This window comes from Cheilinus undulatus, linkage group 9 (genome assembly GCF_018320785.1).
Source record: "Cheilinus undulatus linkage group 9, ASM1832078v1, whole genome shotgun sequence".
In the NCBI taxonomy this organism is placed as follows: Eukaryota; Metazoa; Chordata; class Actinopteri; order Labriformes; family Labridae; genus Cheilinus; species Cheilinus undulatus.
In genome coordinates, this window is record NC_054873.1 from 48,583,205 (window position 1) to 48,601,633 (window position 18,429).

Below are 18,429 nucleotides of genomic sequence, written 5' to 3' on the forward strand. Positions count from 1 at the left end.
ATTAAAATCCCACAGTGTGAAGCTGCCAGGGGCCTGAATGAGTCCTGATCCATCTTCTGATGTCCAGCACCGGCCTGAGGGTCCTGCCCCTGTTTGATCAAGCTGTCTGTGACTCTGTCTCTATCCCTCCCTCACCAACTGGACAGTTAAACCATTTTCAGCTGGTTTATTTCAAAAAGAGCACTGATCTGGCCTCACTGTGGATGGGTGTGCTTCTGCTGCTGGATGCAGAAATATCTTTATCCCCGTCCAAACTCAGAGCGCTGCGAACAAATCACCAAACGCCTGAGTCCCATTTTTAGGGCGTGAGTGTAAAGTTTGATGTTTATAGCCAGTTCCAGGTGCAGCAGCCAATTACAGGAGCTTCCTGTGCAGAGCAGAGCGGCGTGATATACACTCTGATTATTCCATCCAGTAAATCTGTCAGCATGTGCACGGCTGTGGCGGGACAGCAAAGAGCTGCTGGATCGCCCAGTAGGCCTCCTTCTCTCACATCCCTCTCCTTCTCAGGCACTAACTCTTCTCTTTGCAGCACAAACTAAAGCTCTGTGTCTGCCTCTAAGCCTCTGTCATCTGAACTTCCCAGGGCTGCGGCCTCCATGGCTGTCTTTACGACAGTGTTTCAGTCCTTAAGGAATGAAATACTGCTGCAGTGATCCTAAATGATGGCTCGGTCCAGTCCACCAGTCCTCACAGACCCTTCTCCTACCCTGGAACTCTTGGTGCTGACATGGACCAGTGGTTCTCAACGTTGGGGTCGGGACCCCATTTGGGGTCGTGAGACACTGAGAGGGGGTCTCCAGATATCTTAAAAAAACAAGGAATATTTTTTAATTTACACTGTTGCCACTTCACACCAATTTTGCCAGATTTCAACCCGTTGTCATCTCTTTTTTACCAACAGTTTTGCCAACTTTAACACATTTTTGCCACTCAAAACCCATTTTTTGTCAGTTTTAAATGCTTTCCACCACTTTTTTTTAACCTTTTTTTGCTACTCTCTGCCTATTGTTGGCTCTGTTGACACATTATTGCCACTGTTAACTCCTCTTTACCACTTTTTATACCAAATTTCAGAATTTAATATGCCCATTTTTGCTAGTTTAACCAATTTCCAACAATTTCTGCCTCAGCTAACCCTTTTTTGATAGTTTATATCAATTTTTCATCCCATTTCAACAAATTTCCAACAATTTTTGCTACTTTAACGCCATTTCAGCCACGTTTTCAATCACCTTTTACCACTTAATATGCCTGTTTTGCCACTTTAACCACTTTTTGCCTTTTTTGTTTTTTTTTTAGCCACTTTTATCAAATTTTTGGCACTTCTAACCCATTTCTGCTACTTTTAAACTCCAATTTCACCAACTTTCACAATTTTGCCAATATTAACCCGTTTTGGCTGTTTTTTAAAGTATTTTAATTCTGTTTTAAACAAAAGGATTAACATTTTTAAGAGGGCTTCTTACTGCACAAATGAATCAAAAAGAAATTTGTTTCTTTGATAAGAGTGATTATGATTCAGGTTCAATATAAAATACCACAGCTTTACTTTACAATGGACCAGGATTTTGCTGGCCCCCAGTTCTGCTGGGCCATTTCCCCCCCTAATGGACGGCCTTGTCTGCACATGACTATTCCTGAATGTTCATGGCTGTGTTCAGCCACCTTCAGGTCCAGTGGGGGTCCCTGGTCTCGGTCTCGGCCTTTATTTTAGGGGTCGCGGGCTGAAAAGGTTGAGAACCCCTGACATAGACCACCAAACTGGGTTCAAGTATGTTAGGTTATTGGATTATGATGATCAGGTGGGAAATCAGTGCAGCTGGAGCGTTTTACATTTGTTGAAGTGTCTGCACTTTGATGCATTTTGCTGATGTAGATTAGATGGTTTGGTTGCATGATGCAGCATTTGCACGTTTGAATTTGCCGGTTTTCTTTGATTCTCCAGTTTCTTCCCTGAGTTGTTGCAGCACTTTAGAGTCCTCTTGTTTAAACTGGTGCTGTTAAAGTAGTTTTATTTTTTATCTTACCTGATCTGAGTGGTTTTTCCTATTATTCCACTCTTCCAGGTGTCCCAGCTGTCTAAAATGCACTGATACATTATTTGCAAGAATTTGCATGTGAATTTTGCTTTCCATTCCTCTCCTTCACACCTCACTTTTTTCAGTTGTTTGCAAGATAACTCTCAATTCGACCTCCTGGGAACATCTGCAGTCAGCTCCAGATTTTATTGCTTTAAAAAGAGGAAAAGTTATGCACCAAAGATTGTGTTCTTTGCATAAAAACGCTCTTGAACGCTCCCTGTGGCTGTTTGCTTTTATGAAGAGCTTTATTATGGGGTGTACTAATCACATGTGTCAAATGAGAGAAAGCAGCCATTCATTCTCAACAAAGGAGATTTTCTGGCGTCCTCTGTGGGTGTGCGTTGGTGAGCTCTCCGACAGTCTCTTTCTCTGGACGTTCTCTGCAGCTTTCCTCGGTTTTCACCCTCTATACTCGCCTCATGTTGGAGCTAAAATATCAGTTATTCAGTGTCACTAAAGTGTCAGAATTTTAAAGATAATCAGGCTAAAAACATCAGAAACAGAGAGAGAATTTGCAGGAAAAGTCGTGTTTTGTCTCCTTGATAATGCAGCCTTTAAATGTCAGTGCTTCATTATATTATTTCTTGTTTGGCGTCTGCCTGCCCTTTGTGGGTCTTATCAATTTTAAGCTTTGAAACGCCCCTAAGGCCTTCAAATCTGTGCAACAATGAACCCACAATAATAATTATCCTCTTTTTTAATTCACTGAATCTCCATCACTCTGTGTTAATAATTGATGCATTCACATTCACTTGATTGCTTTTTTGTCTCTGAATACATGAATGAAAAGGCACAGCATAGGACAGGGTTTATCTTTCAATTAGGAGAGCTGAGATATTGTGTTAATAGTCTATTAGAATCATATTCAGTCATTATTTTCATTAGTATCCTGCTAAGACAGCACTAGAGCCCACGCTCTAGGCCATAAAAACAGACATTTTCCTCTGTATTGGTGCCATAAGTGCAGTGAAGGTATGCCATTAATGAGCTGTTAGCTCACCCATGGGAGGAAACATTAGACAAGAACCTGCCGGAAACACTGAGTGGACTCCCTCTGTCTCTGTGGGCAGTCTATAAATACCAGCGTGCCTCTTTCTGATATTAAAGCTGGCTGATGACATGTAGCTGGCAGACCTTCGATCACTTTCCTCAAAATCCCAGCAGAGTTAGTTTTCTGCTCTCATGCTGTCATCGATGGAAAACTTTCAATGGCTCAGACTTTAAAGGAATCTCCTTCTCTGCAGAGTTTCTCCTTCCAGGCTGCAGGCCCGCCCGCACAGTCGGCTGGTCCCCAACAATACAGTGGATGGGTCCGCCGCCGCTGCCATGATTACTCCATAGGATTAATGCATGTGTTTTATCAGTGTTGGTGCCAGCGTCCTGAGTAACAGTTCCCTCAAACGTGAGCCAAACTAATATTTGGTCTGATGCTGAAAGCACTATTTGTGCCGCCTTTTAACTGTTTTTCACACCCAATTTTGCCACTGTTTGCCACTTTTCATCAGTTTTGCACAATTTGGACCCATTTTACATCTTTTTCACCAACTTTTGCCACTTTTTACAATTTTTTGCCAAATTTTAACCCATTTTCATCACTTTCTTTCAGTAGTTTTTGCCAGTTTTAACACTTTTTGCCACTTTAAACTCAATTTTTGTCAGTTTTAAACCATTTCCACCACTTTTTGCATTGCATTGCCTGGGTTCCATCTTGGTTCTATTGTTTTTATGGTAATTGATGTCAGTGTCCTGCCTGCATCCTGATGATGTCCACGATGTCTTAGTGGTGTAGTTTGGTTTGATGTCTGCACTCTGATTGATGTCATAGTTTGCCTGGCATCACATGGTCTGGGTTTTGATGTATTTTGATTTTTGATCATAACTTTGGTTCGATTCTATAAGTGTTTTGGCTTCTGCTGTCATTCTCAGTCTTCTTTGTCCTTATTTGGGTTTTGTTGTTTTGCTCTTCTGTTGCTTCTCCACATGTCAAAGCACTTTCAAACCCATGTTTTTGAAAGTACCATACAAAAAGGTTATTATTAACATTATTTTTTTTGCCTGTTTTGCCACTTTTAAACCAATTCTTGCCACTTTCTGCCTGTTGTTCCCTCTGTTGACCCATTACTGCCAATATTAAACCCTCTTTACCACTTTCTGTGCTCATTTTTGTCATTTTAACCCACTTTTGCCACTTTTATCTCTTTTTTTTTCACTTCTAACCCATTTCTGCTACTTTTAAAATTTCCTTTCGCCACCTTTTCCACCATTTTTTTGCCATTTCAAGTAATTTTTTTATTGTTTTTTTGACAATAAAAAACACTAAAGTTCCATTTCTCTTCACTCAGATGAACAGATGTGATACTGTTACTGGGCAGAGAGCAAGTTATTTAAAGCAGTGGCTCTCAGTGTGGGGGTCGGGGGGTGAGACACTGAGAGGGGGTCTGCAGATGCCTTAAAAAAACTAAGAATGTTTTTCAGATTACACATTTGCCATTTGCCATCACCTATTTTGGCAAATTTTAGCCTGATCTCAACAACTCTGTCCCACAATTTTTGCCAATTTTAGCACATTTTTGCTGCTTAAAATCCATTTTTGTCCATTTTAAACACATTCTACCACTTTTTTTTGCCTGTTTTTTCCAATTCTAAACCATTCTTGCAACTTTCCACCCATTGTTGCCCCTGTCGACCCATTAGTGCCTCTATTTAACACTTTTTACCAATTCTATGCCCATTTTAACCACTTTTTTCTATTTGTTATGCAAATTTTTGCCAGTTTAATCCAATTTTTCATCCCATTTAACCAGATTTGATCAATTTTTGCCATTTTAAACCTGTTTGGCCACTTTTTAATCCCCTTTTACCCATTTTTATGCCTGTTTATCTTACTTTATCTCATTTTTGCCATTTCTTGCCACTTCTAGCCCATTTCTGCTACTTTCAAAATCCAATTTCACTACCTTTTCTACCAATTTTTGCCATTTTAACCTATTTTAAGAAGGCTATTCATTATGGCATTTAAAAAAAATGTTTATTTGATAAGAGAGGCTATTATTCAGGTTAAATATAAAATATGGATATCACAGCTTAATTTGAAAATGGACCATGATTTTGCTGACGTCCATGGTCCTCCATAGGCCCCAGAAAGCCCCCCCGGGCAGGGTCAGTAATGTGCCGTATGATCCATACGGCACATTACTGCAGGGGGGGGGGGGGCTACTCTTGCACATGTAACTGGTGTGTTCCTCCGCCTGCAGGACGCTGATGCTCTGTTTGGAACTGCAGGCTTAGAAGAGACAACATTACAACAAAAACCCAAACATATTACTGCAGGTGATTCTTGCATTATGCTTGGCATTGTTTAGAATTATTAAATCAACATGAATTACATCATTATTAGAGATTCAATCTTATCTTACATCTTATTTGAAAATATAGTGAATTTTATCCCCCTCCCCTCCGTCAGCTGGGTTATTATCCCAAGGCCTGCATTCACAGAACTGCTGTAAAAGTCTCGAGGACAAACTTGTTTGTTAACTCCTTTCTCTCCTAGAGTGTCCTTCAGCCATACAAGCGTCTTCCTCCTCTCTCTGAGCCCCATGTATGACCCGAAGGCCTCGCTCTTTATGCATCTATCAGTGCGGATATTTTATTTGTACTGTCGTCGGGCTTTAGCGGCTTTATTTTGAAGGTTTCTCTTGGGTCAGACAGCTCTATTTCCCTCACAGCTTCATCTCAAATTCATTGAATAGTAGTAGCAGGAAAATCCTGATGACATGTCCTTGGTTTTCAATCTCCTTTATAATATCCAGACTCATCTTCTGTGCCGAGACTCTGCGGCGTAAAGCCAATCAATCTCCAGCTGGAGGTAGCATCTCTATGAGGGATTCTGCAGTCATTGAACATTTATATTTGTCTCCTCTGATGGTTTATTCACAGTAGAAGAGGGACAGATCCAGGGCCAGAGAGGTTAACGCTCATGATTATTCCTCCTCTAAGGAGATGAGGAGATAGCGGGAGCGGTTTCATGGAAATGCTTTGAGCTAAGCAGAAAGGGCTCGAGAAAAGCCCACTTTGGGTATTGTTTAGAATGGTTTTATGATTATATGGTCTCTTTGACAGAGGCAAAATCATGCAAATAATACAGAAATATGACTTATAAATGCAAAGCTCCTTTCCTCTCTCATGGTGATAAAGAAAAGCCTGTCAGATCACAAAGACAGCTGATAGACTCTCTTGGAACATGCATGAGGGATGTTGGAGTGAAAGAGATTGATTCCTTAAAACAGCAAACAAAGGAGTGGCTGCTATCACATCAAGGGGCCTTGCACTGCAAAATGCAAACAGTTACATTTGTTTGATTTATTAGAAATATCTTATTGGAGGGCTCATATGGCCTAGTGGTTAGGTTGCACCCCCATGTTTGCAGGCAGCTCTGGTTCAAGGCCTTGAACTGGCACTGTTTGCATGGCTGCATGCCTAAGTGTGAACTGTGCATCAAGCAGGCATTTTTCTACCTCCAAGTGTGCAGGTTTTTTGCAGTGATAAGCTCAGAGCTGGTTTGACTTTTATGGAAACCGTGTGAAAGCATGTAAAAATGTATGCATACTGACTAAGAAAGAAGTTTTTTTGCATAAAATTAGTTGCATTGAATTCAGACTTTTAGGATGTGTTAGCTGTGAAGGCTAATTTTGTGTTAATGGTAAACTGATTTATTGTGCAGCCCGAGTGTCCAATCTTTCACAGGCCAGTCAGGCTTCCATAGGAGCTTCACTCCTCACTAAAACTGGGGTAAAACTGCAGATTCCAACTTCACCTTCTGTTTCAGTCCAACTCCTGACAAGCAAACAGATTGTGACAGATTGAGGCGTACGACTGCGATCCAGACAAGCTGTGGACGGATGGAGGCTGGCAGCAGGAAGTGAGACGATGGAGACGGAGTAAAGGGAGGTTGAAAACTTCTTCAGGGGCTTCTCTTGTTAGTTGCCACATGATCCCCCTCGTTCCTGTGGGAGTCGGCGTGCAGGCGCGCGGTGGTGGGAGGAATGTGCTCCCGGCTGGTGAAGGTTTTGTAGTGCACACAAAGGTCTTTCCTGCTGCCAGCCGCACTGAAAAACGGGTCTGCTCGGCCACAGAAACTCAATCTCCCTCCCCAGCTGGCCTTTTGGCTCTGATGATGACGGAGGCCTGCAGAGGATTAATAATTCGCTATAGATTGAGCTGACTTTAAGCTCCTATTTTCTCTTTCTCTGCTTGTCATGTGCACTGGATGCTCGACTTTTCTTTGACGAATAATCAGGAGATGATCTGAGATGAGACCCTCCTGCACGGCAGCTCAGGCAGCCAAAGCTGTTAACACAGCGGGCTGCTGAGCGACTGGCACTGGCGGCTTTCTCTGCACCACTGCCAGAAAATCTAGTGTGGTTTTGAGGCAATATATAAAGTATCTGGGCTCACTTTGCTCCACCGCACTGCGCTCTGGAAAAAGAGAACACTTGTCTCCAAAATTGCTTTGAGATGTAATTGAACCATAATGCCTCTTATGTGAGCATCTCGCGGTGGAATGAAGATCTGGCTTGACAAATGGGCCAGAGAAAATAACCTGGCATATCTGAGTCATGAAGAGGAGAGTTGGGCTACCGACTGAGGCCTGCTGGTGGAGGGCTGGAGCCTCCGTCAGAGCCAGAGAAACCCAATCATCTGTGCCCTGACATCCAAGACTTTTCTATTAAATCCCAGCTGATTATTTCCCTGCCCCTTCCAACATCCCCGGGCCAGGCAGGTAGTTTTCATTTCCCTTAGATCCATCATGTCTGCTCACCCTTCTGAGAATAAGCCAGTTCATTTTGGGGTTTGATGAATGCTGCAATCCCTGCTGCACCGCACCAAAGACCCTGTGAGCTTCTGGGTATTGAGAAGTGGAGCTGCCAGGGTAAAGTGTTATTTCTGAGAGCTTCAGAGCAGGCCAGGGAGCCGTTCATTTTGTTAGAGTGACGTTCAGTTTTGGCCCATCTTTTTATCCAAGGTTAATCCCTATTTTATTTACAGTACATTATTTTTAGAAGTTAAGCAGCTGGAATTGAAGTCGTATGAATCCAGGAAGTAATCAGTGGTTGTTCAGTTTGTGCACGACAACCTGTCCTAAAAGCACAATTTGCATTTCACAGCATTGGCTCCTTACTATCCACTCTGCATCCTTTAAATCAGTGGTTCTCAACCTTGGGGTCAGGACCCCATTGAGGGTCACGAGACACTGACAGGGGGTCTCCAGATGCCTTAAAAAACTAAGAATGTTTTTTAAATTACACTGTTGACACTTAACACCAATTTTACCATATTTTAACCCCTTTTCATCACTTTTTAACACCATTTTGCCAATTTTAGCACATTTTCGCCACTTAAAACCCATTACTGTCCATTTTAAACCCTTTCCACCACGTTTTTCTGCCTGTTTTTGTCACTTCTAGACCAATTCTTGCCACCTTTTCCCTGTTTTTGACCCATTATTGCCAATATTAACCACTTTTTACACCCCTTTTTGCCAATTTTAACCAGTTATCCCATTTCTGCCAGTTAATATCAATTTTTCATCCCAATCCACTTAATTTCCCTCAATTTTTTTGCACTTTAAAGCCATTTCAGCCACTTTATGCTCTACTTTTACCACTTTCTGTGCCCATTCATGCCAATTTAGTCATTTTTTTGGTTATTTTCTGCCATGTTTTCTAATTTTAGCCAGTTTTAACCCATTTTTGTTCTTTAAAAATCCAATTTCAGCACCTTTTCCACCATGTTTTGCCATTGTTCACCAATTTAAATAAATTTTCACCCATTTTAAATATGTTTTTAACAAAAGTTATTTTCTTTTAAGAAGGCTATTTACCACACAAATGAAAAGAAAGAGATATTTTTTCTTTGATTAGAGTGGTTATTATTCAGGTCAAATATAATATATGGTTTTCACAGCTTTACTTCACCATGGTTTTGTTGACCTCCGTGGGCCCCCAGTTTGGCTGGGTCCCAGAATGGTTCATGAATGTGCGTGGTGAATGTACAGTGGGGGTCCCCGGTCTCTGGCACCTTTATTTTGGGGTCGCGGGCTGAAAAGGTTGAGAACCCCTGCTTGAAATCAGGCGTTCTCAATTTTTCCAATCCCGTGACCCCACAAATAAAGGTGCCAGAGACCGGGGACCCCTGCTGTGCGTGAAGGTGGTTGGACCAAGTCATGCACATTCAAGAATAGCCATGTGCAGATAAGGCTGTCCATGAGGGTGGGAAAACGGGGGAGCTTTCTGGGGCCCAGCCGAACTGGGGGCCATGGAGGCCAGCAAAATCATGGTTGGTTGTAAAGTTAAGCTGTGATATCCATAAATTATATTTAAACCATAAAATAACCACTCTTATTTAAATAAACATTTTTTGTGTGTGCTGTAGTAAATAGCCTTCTTAAAAATGTAAATCCCTTTTCTTAAAAACAGGATTAAAATGGGTTAAAATGGCAAAAAAAAAATGGTGGGAAAGGTGGTGAAATGGGATTTTAAAAAGTAGCAGAAATGGGATAGAAGTGGCAACAAATAAGCAAAAAAAAAAGGCAAAAATGGGATAAAGTGACAAAAACAGGCATAAAAATGGTAAAAGGGGATCAAAAAGTGACCTAAATGGGGTTTAAAGTGGTAGTAATGGATGGAAAATCTGGAGAAATGGGATAAAAACTTGATTTAAACTGGCAAAAATGGAAGAAATAGGCAGAAACTGAGAGAATTTGGTTAAAATGACAAAAATGGGCATAACAAGTAGAGAAATGAGGTTAAAGTGGGCAAAAGGTGGTGAGAGTGGTTAATAGGGGCAACAATGGGTCAACAGAGGCAACAATAGCTGAAAAGTGGCAAGAATTGCCTTAGAAATTGCAAAAAAAAAAAAAAGGCAAAAAAGGTGGTGGAATGGGTTTAAAATTGGCAAAATTGATATAAAGTGGCAAATGTGTAATCTGAAAATTATTCTTACTTTTTCAAAGCATCTGCAGACCCCCTTTCAGTGTCTCAGACCCTCAAGGGGGTTCGGAACCTCCTTGAGAGTAAAACAGTGAAAAAAAAGGGATATTAAATTTTCAAGGGGGATTAAAAGTGGCTGAAATGGTGTTAAAGTAGCAAAAAGAGGTGGAAATTTGCTGAAATGAGATGAAAAAATTGGTATAAACTGGCAACAAATGGCTAGCTGAGATAGAAATAGGTGGAAATGGGTAAAACTGGCAAAAATGGGCATATTAAATTGTGAACTGTGGCGTATAAAATGGTGAAGAGGGGTTAATACTGGCAATAGTGTGTCAACAGAGCCAACAACAGGTAGCGAGTGGCAAGATTTGGTTTAGAAGTGGCAAAAACAGGCAGAAAAAAGTGGTGGGAATGGTTTAAAACTGACAAAAAATTGATTTTAAGCAGACGAATTTGTTAAAATTGGCAAAATTGTTGGTAAAAAAGTGACGACAACAGGCCGAAGTCTGGCAAAATTGGTGTAACGGGGCAACAGTGTGAACTGAAAAATATTCCTAGGTTTTTTTTAAGGCATCTGGAGACCCCCTTTCAGTGTCTTGCGACCCCCAATGGGGTCCCAACCCCCACGTTGAGAGCCACTGATCTAAAGGGTGCTCACTGTTGGTAGATTGGAGCAGAAAACTCGCCGTGCCACAGGAAAAGTCATTACCAACCTGAGGCTTGACATGATGCTGCGAGTCAGCGGATAGTTTGTTTTATAAAACTGGCTGCTGCCCTGGGAGAATTCTGTGGGGGAAGCTTATAAAAAGTTTTTATTTGCAGATTTAGGGGCAGAATTTTAACAGCATGGTTGGTAAGGTGTAGTTTCCACAGTAGGTGTGGGATCTGGTGTTTAGCTGCAGTCTCAGTGTGGGGGAAACTGCAGATGCAGGGGCAGTCAAGGAGATAACAGTTTTTCTCTTCTTCCCTCATCTTCATCAGAGAGGAGGAGAGCAACAGCCTCATCTGGTTAGGGCTGAGAGTTAAGCTCAGTTCAGGCCAAAGATTCACAGCCCAACCAGACTTTTAGAGTGGCACTGGCGACAGTTGCAGCTCTCTAAACTGAGCCGCTGCAGCTCAGATCAGGCCGTCTTGAGGTTTCTTGCAGCCCATTTGAGGATGCTGCAGGCAGAGAAATAGTAAATGTGGACTTAAAATCTCCTTTTGATAGGAAGTAAGCATGTGGAGTGTTTGGATAGATAGCATCTTGGAATTTGGGCCAATGTAATGGGTTGATAGCATCAGCATCATCACCTGGAACATGCATGTACGGAGCGTGGATCTAAGGAAGGAGGCAATGCTTTGAGAGCTGCATGGTCAGCTCAGGGCCATGTGGCTGTAAGAGCTCATAAAGTGACATAATTAACATAAAAAGCCTCTTTACTATGCTCTAATCCCTTTATTAAGGCCCAGATATCTTCTGGCTAACCCACAGACTGATCCTGATTTACTCCCAGTCTGCCGCTCCCTCCCCCGTCTCTCTCTGACCTAAATGAGTACACTAATGTGACTGCTGTGAGGACACATCACAACCTGCTGCACTCGCCTGGTTATCACGTGCCATGTCCCATTCGTCACACCTTTAATTGCGATGCCTCTGCTCCACTGGTGCCTACCACCGTCTCTCTGTGGACTTTTGCCTTTGAATCATCAGCACCTCTGTGTCCCGCTGAGAGCAGCCGAGCACGGCGCTGTGTCAGACACCTCGAAACGTGGCAGAAAAGATATTTAAGGAGGAGGAACATGTCCTTTTTTTTTCCTCCTTTGACCTCTGAGGGCCACCGCCACCCGCCTCTTTGACACACACAGCTTGTGGCTGGTGTAGCAGCATTAGTTAGGTCACACAGGCTCATCCCTGGCAGAGTAGTAGTTGAAATTGCACCTTGCTTAGTGGGTAGGTACGCCAAGGCGGGCTGAGAGTGCACATTTGGTGTTCAGAAATGTCCTTTCATTTGGGTTTATGTCTGTTCTGCACCCCTCCTCCACATCACTTTAAATATCTTTTCTTACTCAGAGGTGGAATATTTTATAGTGCTACTTAGAGATTAAAGATGTTACTAGTCTTAATGATTAGTTGGACAACATTTTTGCATGGTTGTTATAGTGTTCATATTTTGCTTTTCCTCTTCTCTGCTCATTTGCCTGCAAGATTTACCATCTGTTTGTTTGTTGTGAGTGCCTGCAGACACAAGTAGGTCTGAAGAGCATCTTGGCAGTAGACTTATCAATTCAGAAACTCAAAGCACATGAGCATTATGAACCAAACTAAACCAAAAAGCCATATCTTTGACTGTCAGCTCACTGTGGGAGTAGCATACGCTTGCTGGCTTCAGCAGCCCCTCATTTTCCCTGAAAAAGCCCCAAAAGCAATCCCAAACTTTACAGAAAGTCTGATTTATACAAAAAATTAAAAAATGGGCCTTATTCTGAGTTTGACAAATGTTTTCTCATCTGTGATTGGCTTGGACGCTATGGACCAAATCTAAGAACACTCCAGAGTACTCTGATATGACAGGATAAAATCATCAATTTCATCAGCGCTCAAACATGCTAGATTAACAAAAGTACAATAAGAGTGCATATCATTGAAAATCATAATCATAATCATATTATTTTGTATTAAACACTTTAATGTAAAATAATCTGCACAGATGCATGACTTAAACGTGGTCCAGTATTTATTTAACGTTGTGCTACTTAATCTTGGCTGCAAAATGATAAAATTCAAACAAATTTTGCACGTTTAGGAGTTTTATCATTAGAAGCCTATCTGTAAGAATAGAAACCTCTTCACAAAAAAGCATTTAAACACATTTTAATGATGTTCCATCATTTTAAAGAGCCATATTTTAGAATAAATGTACAATATAATTAAATCAGACTCATTATGATGACCTAAACATTGACTTTCCTCTTGTAACAGCATGATGTGTCATTACTGATGAAAGCACCATTAGCATAACCTTGCAAAGCAGATGGATTCAACCGTTTCCGTGTTTCTCACTGGCGAATCCATCTTGCAAAGCTCCCATCTGAACTGTTTGGGCCCGATTAGAAAATGACGGGACCAATCAGTGTCAAGGGGCAGTACTTTGGGTGCGGTGGAGTCGTGACGGAAGCGAGCAGCAACAAGAGGCCAGTGCAATTATGAAGACGTTAGCGTGGATGCTGCTAAAAGTGTCAGTTTTATCAGAACTTGACGACATTTCTTGGTTAAAAGAAGAACAAAGAACAGCAGTGAGTTGTTTTCTTTTCAAAAACGACAAAAGTCGTGTACTGACATGTCTACAGTCGCCATGGTTCACTTTATGCAGCTCTAATGGAGTTTACTCCTTCGGTAGTGGCTACATCGCGTGTTTAGTTGCTCTGATTGGCCCGTAAAGATGTGACAGACAGAACATTCATCCAATCACCCTCCGAGTTTTTTTTTCAAAGGCTCTGCCCTTTCCTAAACATTGTCTATGAGAGGTTTAACAAAAGGGTGTGTGAAACAAATCCATCTGGCATGTCAGGTTACCATTAGTATATATTTAATACCCACTACTGGTGCTCAAAATAGAATTAAATCTTTCTTTTTTTTAGTGCCAGTGCAGCTGCACGGATTTCACTTTAGATCTACTGAAGTATTTCAAAGTATTTTGATTGTTTTCACTTTTTTTATTTTAATTTGTACATCACTGATATCTTTCAGCAGAAATGGGGTTAGCGCTGCTGCCTCACAGCAAGAGCGTTCCTGGTCCGCTCTCTGGTCAGAACGTGCGTGGCATGTTTCCCCTGTGCACACGTGGCTTCCTCCCACCACCAAAGACGTGCTCATTAGGTTAATTGGTGACTCTAAATTGGCCGTAGGTGTGAGTGTGAGAAGGCATTTGTCTCTGAATGTCAGCCCTGTGATTGACTGGAGAGCAGTCTGCTCACACCTCTCATCCAATGGCAGCTGAGATAGATAAAAAACATGATGTAAACAAGAATTTAAATAAAAAGTAATAAAAAGTTTAGGGGATGAGAAATGTGTCTTTCAACTGCAGTTTAAAATAGTTTTAACAGGAGCTTTAATCAAGTAAGACCAGTTGTTTTTCAACTTTTTTCACCAAGGCACACCTAAGGTTAAGCCAAAATCTCAAGGCACACCATATTTAAATTAATACATAATAGACTTTTTAAATAATGTTACAGTCAAGGTGACCTATAAGGGGAGATAACTGGGAGAGCTTTCTGGGGCCCAGCCAACTGGGAGATAGCAAAAGTGGGCAAAAGGTAACAAAATGGGTTAAAGGTGATAAAAAAAATAACAAAATTGGGCAAAAAGTAGCAAAACAAAGTCAGAAATGGATGAAAATTGGTAAAAACGTGGCCAAGCAATAAGTTGAAATTGGCAAAAACTTGTTGAAAGTGTCAAAGTCGTGGCAAAAATGGATTACAATTGGCCTAAAAGGATTAAATGTTGTAAAAAGGTGGCATTAATGGGTTGAAAGTGTCAAAAAGGTGGCAAAATGAAACACAAGTGGCAGAAAAGTGGCAAAAAAGGGTTAGTTGCTAAAAGGTGGTAGAAAGGCGTTAGAAGTGATGGGAAATAATGGCTGAACAATAGCAAAATTATGCGAAAAGTAGCAAATAAGTAGCAAAAATGGGTTAAATGTGGCAAAAAGTTCCAAAACAGTGGCAAAAATGAGTCAAAGGTAGTAAGAAGTGGCAAAAATGTGAAAAAAAATGCAGCAAAATAGTTTTAAGTTGTCAAAAGAAGTGGCAAAAATGAAAATAAAAATTGGTTAACTTCGTTAAAAATTGCACAAATTATTAATTTCAACACCATTTTCAACCCAATAATAGCTTGCCATGCTTTAATGAGGTAACTGTTAGCCAGAATGCTAGTGCCAATGCTACTGATCGAACACACCTGCACTGATACCATCAATAAATCCCAGCTAGGTCCCATCCTCTGGGGTTTTTCAGGGGTCCAGATCTGTGGTCGGGCCTGGTTACTGTTCTTGCCTTAAAGTTGCGTTAATAACATGTGGTACAAATTCCCACGGCACACCTAGACTTGCCTTGAGGCACTCTAGTGTGTCTTGTCACATCATTTGAGAACCACTGGGTTAGACCGTTTCTGTTAGAATATGTTCTTTTTCCACCAAACAACAGTAAAGTATTATTAGTAGTTTTAATAAGAAGCTTGGCATCAAGAATATGACTGGTTAATCTGTCTTTGGTACTTTTCTGTCCATTCAAATGTAAAAAATAATTGATATTATGGGGTTAAAAAATGTGGTTCTTAGCTGGTATAGCAAAAGGATCCACCACCACCTGTGTAACATCAAATCATAACTCAAATTTCTTCGATTTTTCAATGATAACCACTTTTTTTTCATGTTACATCTCTAGTTTTAATTTCGATCATCAGTTCAGGTTGTTAGCATTGTGCGCAGCATGTATGATGGCTGCACGATACAGTCATAAAACTCATATTGCACTTATTTTAGCAGATATTGTGATTGAGCTATTTCTCAGAGAGGTTGATGAAATTTTGCATACAGTTAGAATAAATGATGTAAAATCACCATGTTGGGACATTTTGTTGGTGTCTTTAAAAAGCTCTCATTCTTTACTACATCTGGAGAATGAAACTTGTATGCCGGAGCATCTGCAGGAATACTTAATGTCATTATAATGCCGCTTTGTGACACAGCTACCTTAATCACATAATTGTGACATGGTGGCCTGGGATGGAGTCAAACTCCTGGCCTGAATTATCATCCCAGGCCTCCCCTGGCTGCCATGTCGATTACCGCCGCAGGTCGTACCCTCTCTAAGCTGCCTTCTGCCTACATGGCATTCCCCTACTGTGTGCCAGTATTTGTTTGTGGTGAAGGGTGGGGTGCTTTTGCTTAATCCCTGAGTCCGCATCTGTAAGAGCTGTGGCGCTGGTGGCAAAGCTGCCCCGAGCTCCGAACTCGGCCTCTGGGTTTCTTTTGTGAATGCCACATGACCACACAGTCAGGGCAGAGCTGTAGGCCGGAGCTGTTGAGAATGCTTCATTTCATAGCAGCCTGTACTTTGTGCTGCGCCTGCACGGGTAAAGAATAGATGTGCATCCTCCTCTGCAGAAATAGTGCACGGCATAGAGTCTCAGCTCTTCTATCGAATGTGGCAGGGTGGTAAAGTGGTAGGGCAGCGAGGCAGAGTGACTCTAATGGAATCGACAAAAACGTCAGCATTCAGCGCTGTGTCCAATATTAATCTGATCTTCCCCTCCACAGTTTAGACATCAGGTTTTTCTGTGTCTAATCAATTTTTCTTCTCTCTTTGCAGCCGTGCAATCAAGACCAATCAGGACCTGCTCCCAGAGACGCCCTGGACTAATATCTTCTATGATGACTTCTGGGGCACCTTACTCACTCACAGCGGGAGTCACAAGTCTTACCGACCTCTCTGCACCCTCTCCTTCCGTCTTAACCACGCCGTGGGCGGTCTGGAGCCGTGGGGTTACCACCTGGTGAATGTAGCCGTCCACGGCGCCGTGACGGGCCTGTTCACCTCTCTGGCTCGCCTGCTGCTGGGTGGCGGCTTGTGGAGCCTGCTTGCTGGCCTGCTCTTTGCCTCTCATCCCATCCACACTGAGGCGGTGGCCGGGGTGGTGGGCCGGGCCGATGAAGGCGCCGCCTTCTTCTTCCTGCTCTCCCTGCTGTGTTACATTCGTCACTGTACGCTGCGGGGCCACGCCGGGCCCTGGAGGCTGGTGGCCTGGCTCCTGAGCAGCCTGGGCTGTGCCGCCTGCAGCATGCTGTGGAAGGAGCTGGGAGTGACCGTCCTGGCGATATCAGCGCTGTATGACGTCTGCGTTTTCCACAGACTCAAACTGAGACAGATCATCACGCTTCTTTACAAGGTAAACAGTTTGTTCTCATGCCGCGCTGCAGCTTTATCACTCTTAAAGATCTCTAAACACCCTGCACACTTTCATATACTTCTATGAGAGTCTGCCTCTGTGTGCATGCTTTACATGAAAATATTATGGGGGAAACATTTACCAGAGTATGCACAGCTGTGTCACTGAGGCCAGGCTGTGGTGTTTTCTATTAAATATAAGGAAACACACGTTAGGACAGGAAACAGGAAGTAGAGTTTCTCTGGATCTGTGCAGAAGACACAAACACCCATGCTCCTTTATGCTGAAGGATAATCTGAGAGTAATCCATGGGTATGAAAAGAGTGACCCTGTTGATGCCTTATTTTTTTCATTTTCAAAATACTTTCTTGGAATCAGGATGTAATCACAGCAGTTTATAAGACACCGTAAGTTTTGGATTTTTTAGGGGAATTTTGTCTTATTTTACCATTCCAGATTATTATGGCTCATCTTAGTAAGGCCTGTGTAACCACAGCCGCTGGTTTAGAGCGCTTCTCACCAGCTTCCTTTGGTAGTATCCACAAATGTTTTAAGCTAAGCCCAGGCATGTATGCATGGATTCACAGATGCATTAGGTTAACATCAGTACCAGTCAAAATCAGCCCTTTTTGACATCGGCCATTGGCAAATGATATAGGCATGAGTTACTGTCAGAAGCAGATGTTTATCTGTAGTTTTGTGTCAGTTTAATACTGGCGTTAGCACACCTGAGAGCTGATTCAGAGTGATGTGTTATTGGGCAGAGATGTGATGTCCTGGACAAACTCCGATATGTCTTCATGTTCATACGTACTAGAAAATGTTGGTGTAGTGTTCCACCAAAAGAAGAAATGAAGGTGAATTTCTGGCATTTGCAGCAGCTGTAGACCTGGAAGACCTTCAAGAAGTCTCGTCTGATTGTGACCACTCAGTACAAGAGAAGTGGCACTGATTGGAGCAACAGTGTTTTAAAATTTGAAGTATTTTCAACTGAGAGCACTTAGAGAGCTGTGACAACGAACAGCTGATGTCAAGGATGACTGGAATACATTTATGGAATAAGAGCGCTGGCAGCACAAAAAACAGTGGCTGTAGCAAGAACTTTTTCCATTGGTGCTTAAATAGCTCGTCATTTAGTAGCTTTTGGCTTCATTAAATTAAATCATGTGGCAAGGCTAGGGAGGTCTAGGTGTGCCTTGGGAATTTGTACAACCATACGTCATTACTGCAACTATATGCCAAGTACTGTAACCAGGCCTGCCCACAGATCTGACTGGGCCCCTAAAAAACAGAGAATGAGCCCTTCTCAGTTGTGACTGATTAATATCAGTGCATGTGTGCTGGATCAGTAGTACTGGTGTTAGCATCCTGGCTAACAGTTACATCATTTAGAGCTGAAAAGCATGGCAAGCTATTATTGGGTTCATGTGCT

General features: G+C 42.0%; 1 protein-coding gene across 1 annotated transcript in view; it reads left to right on the forward strand.

Moving 5' to 3' along the window:
• tmtc2b (transmembrane O-mannosyltransferase targeting cadherins 2b) overlaps positions 1–18,429 on the forward strand; it is a 222,848-nt gene that overhangs the window by 83,956 nt on the left and 120,463 nt on the right. The window contains exon 2 of the mRNA XM_041796161.1: positions 16,421–16,997. Coding sequence (XP_041652095.1) covers positions 16,421–16,997 — 577 coding nt within the window. The remainder of the gene's footprint in view (positions 1–16,420; positions 16,998–18,429) is intronic.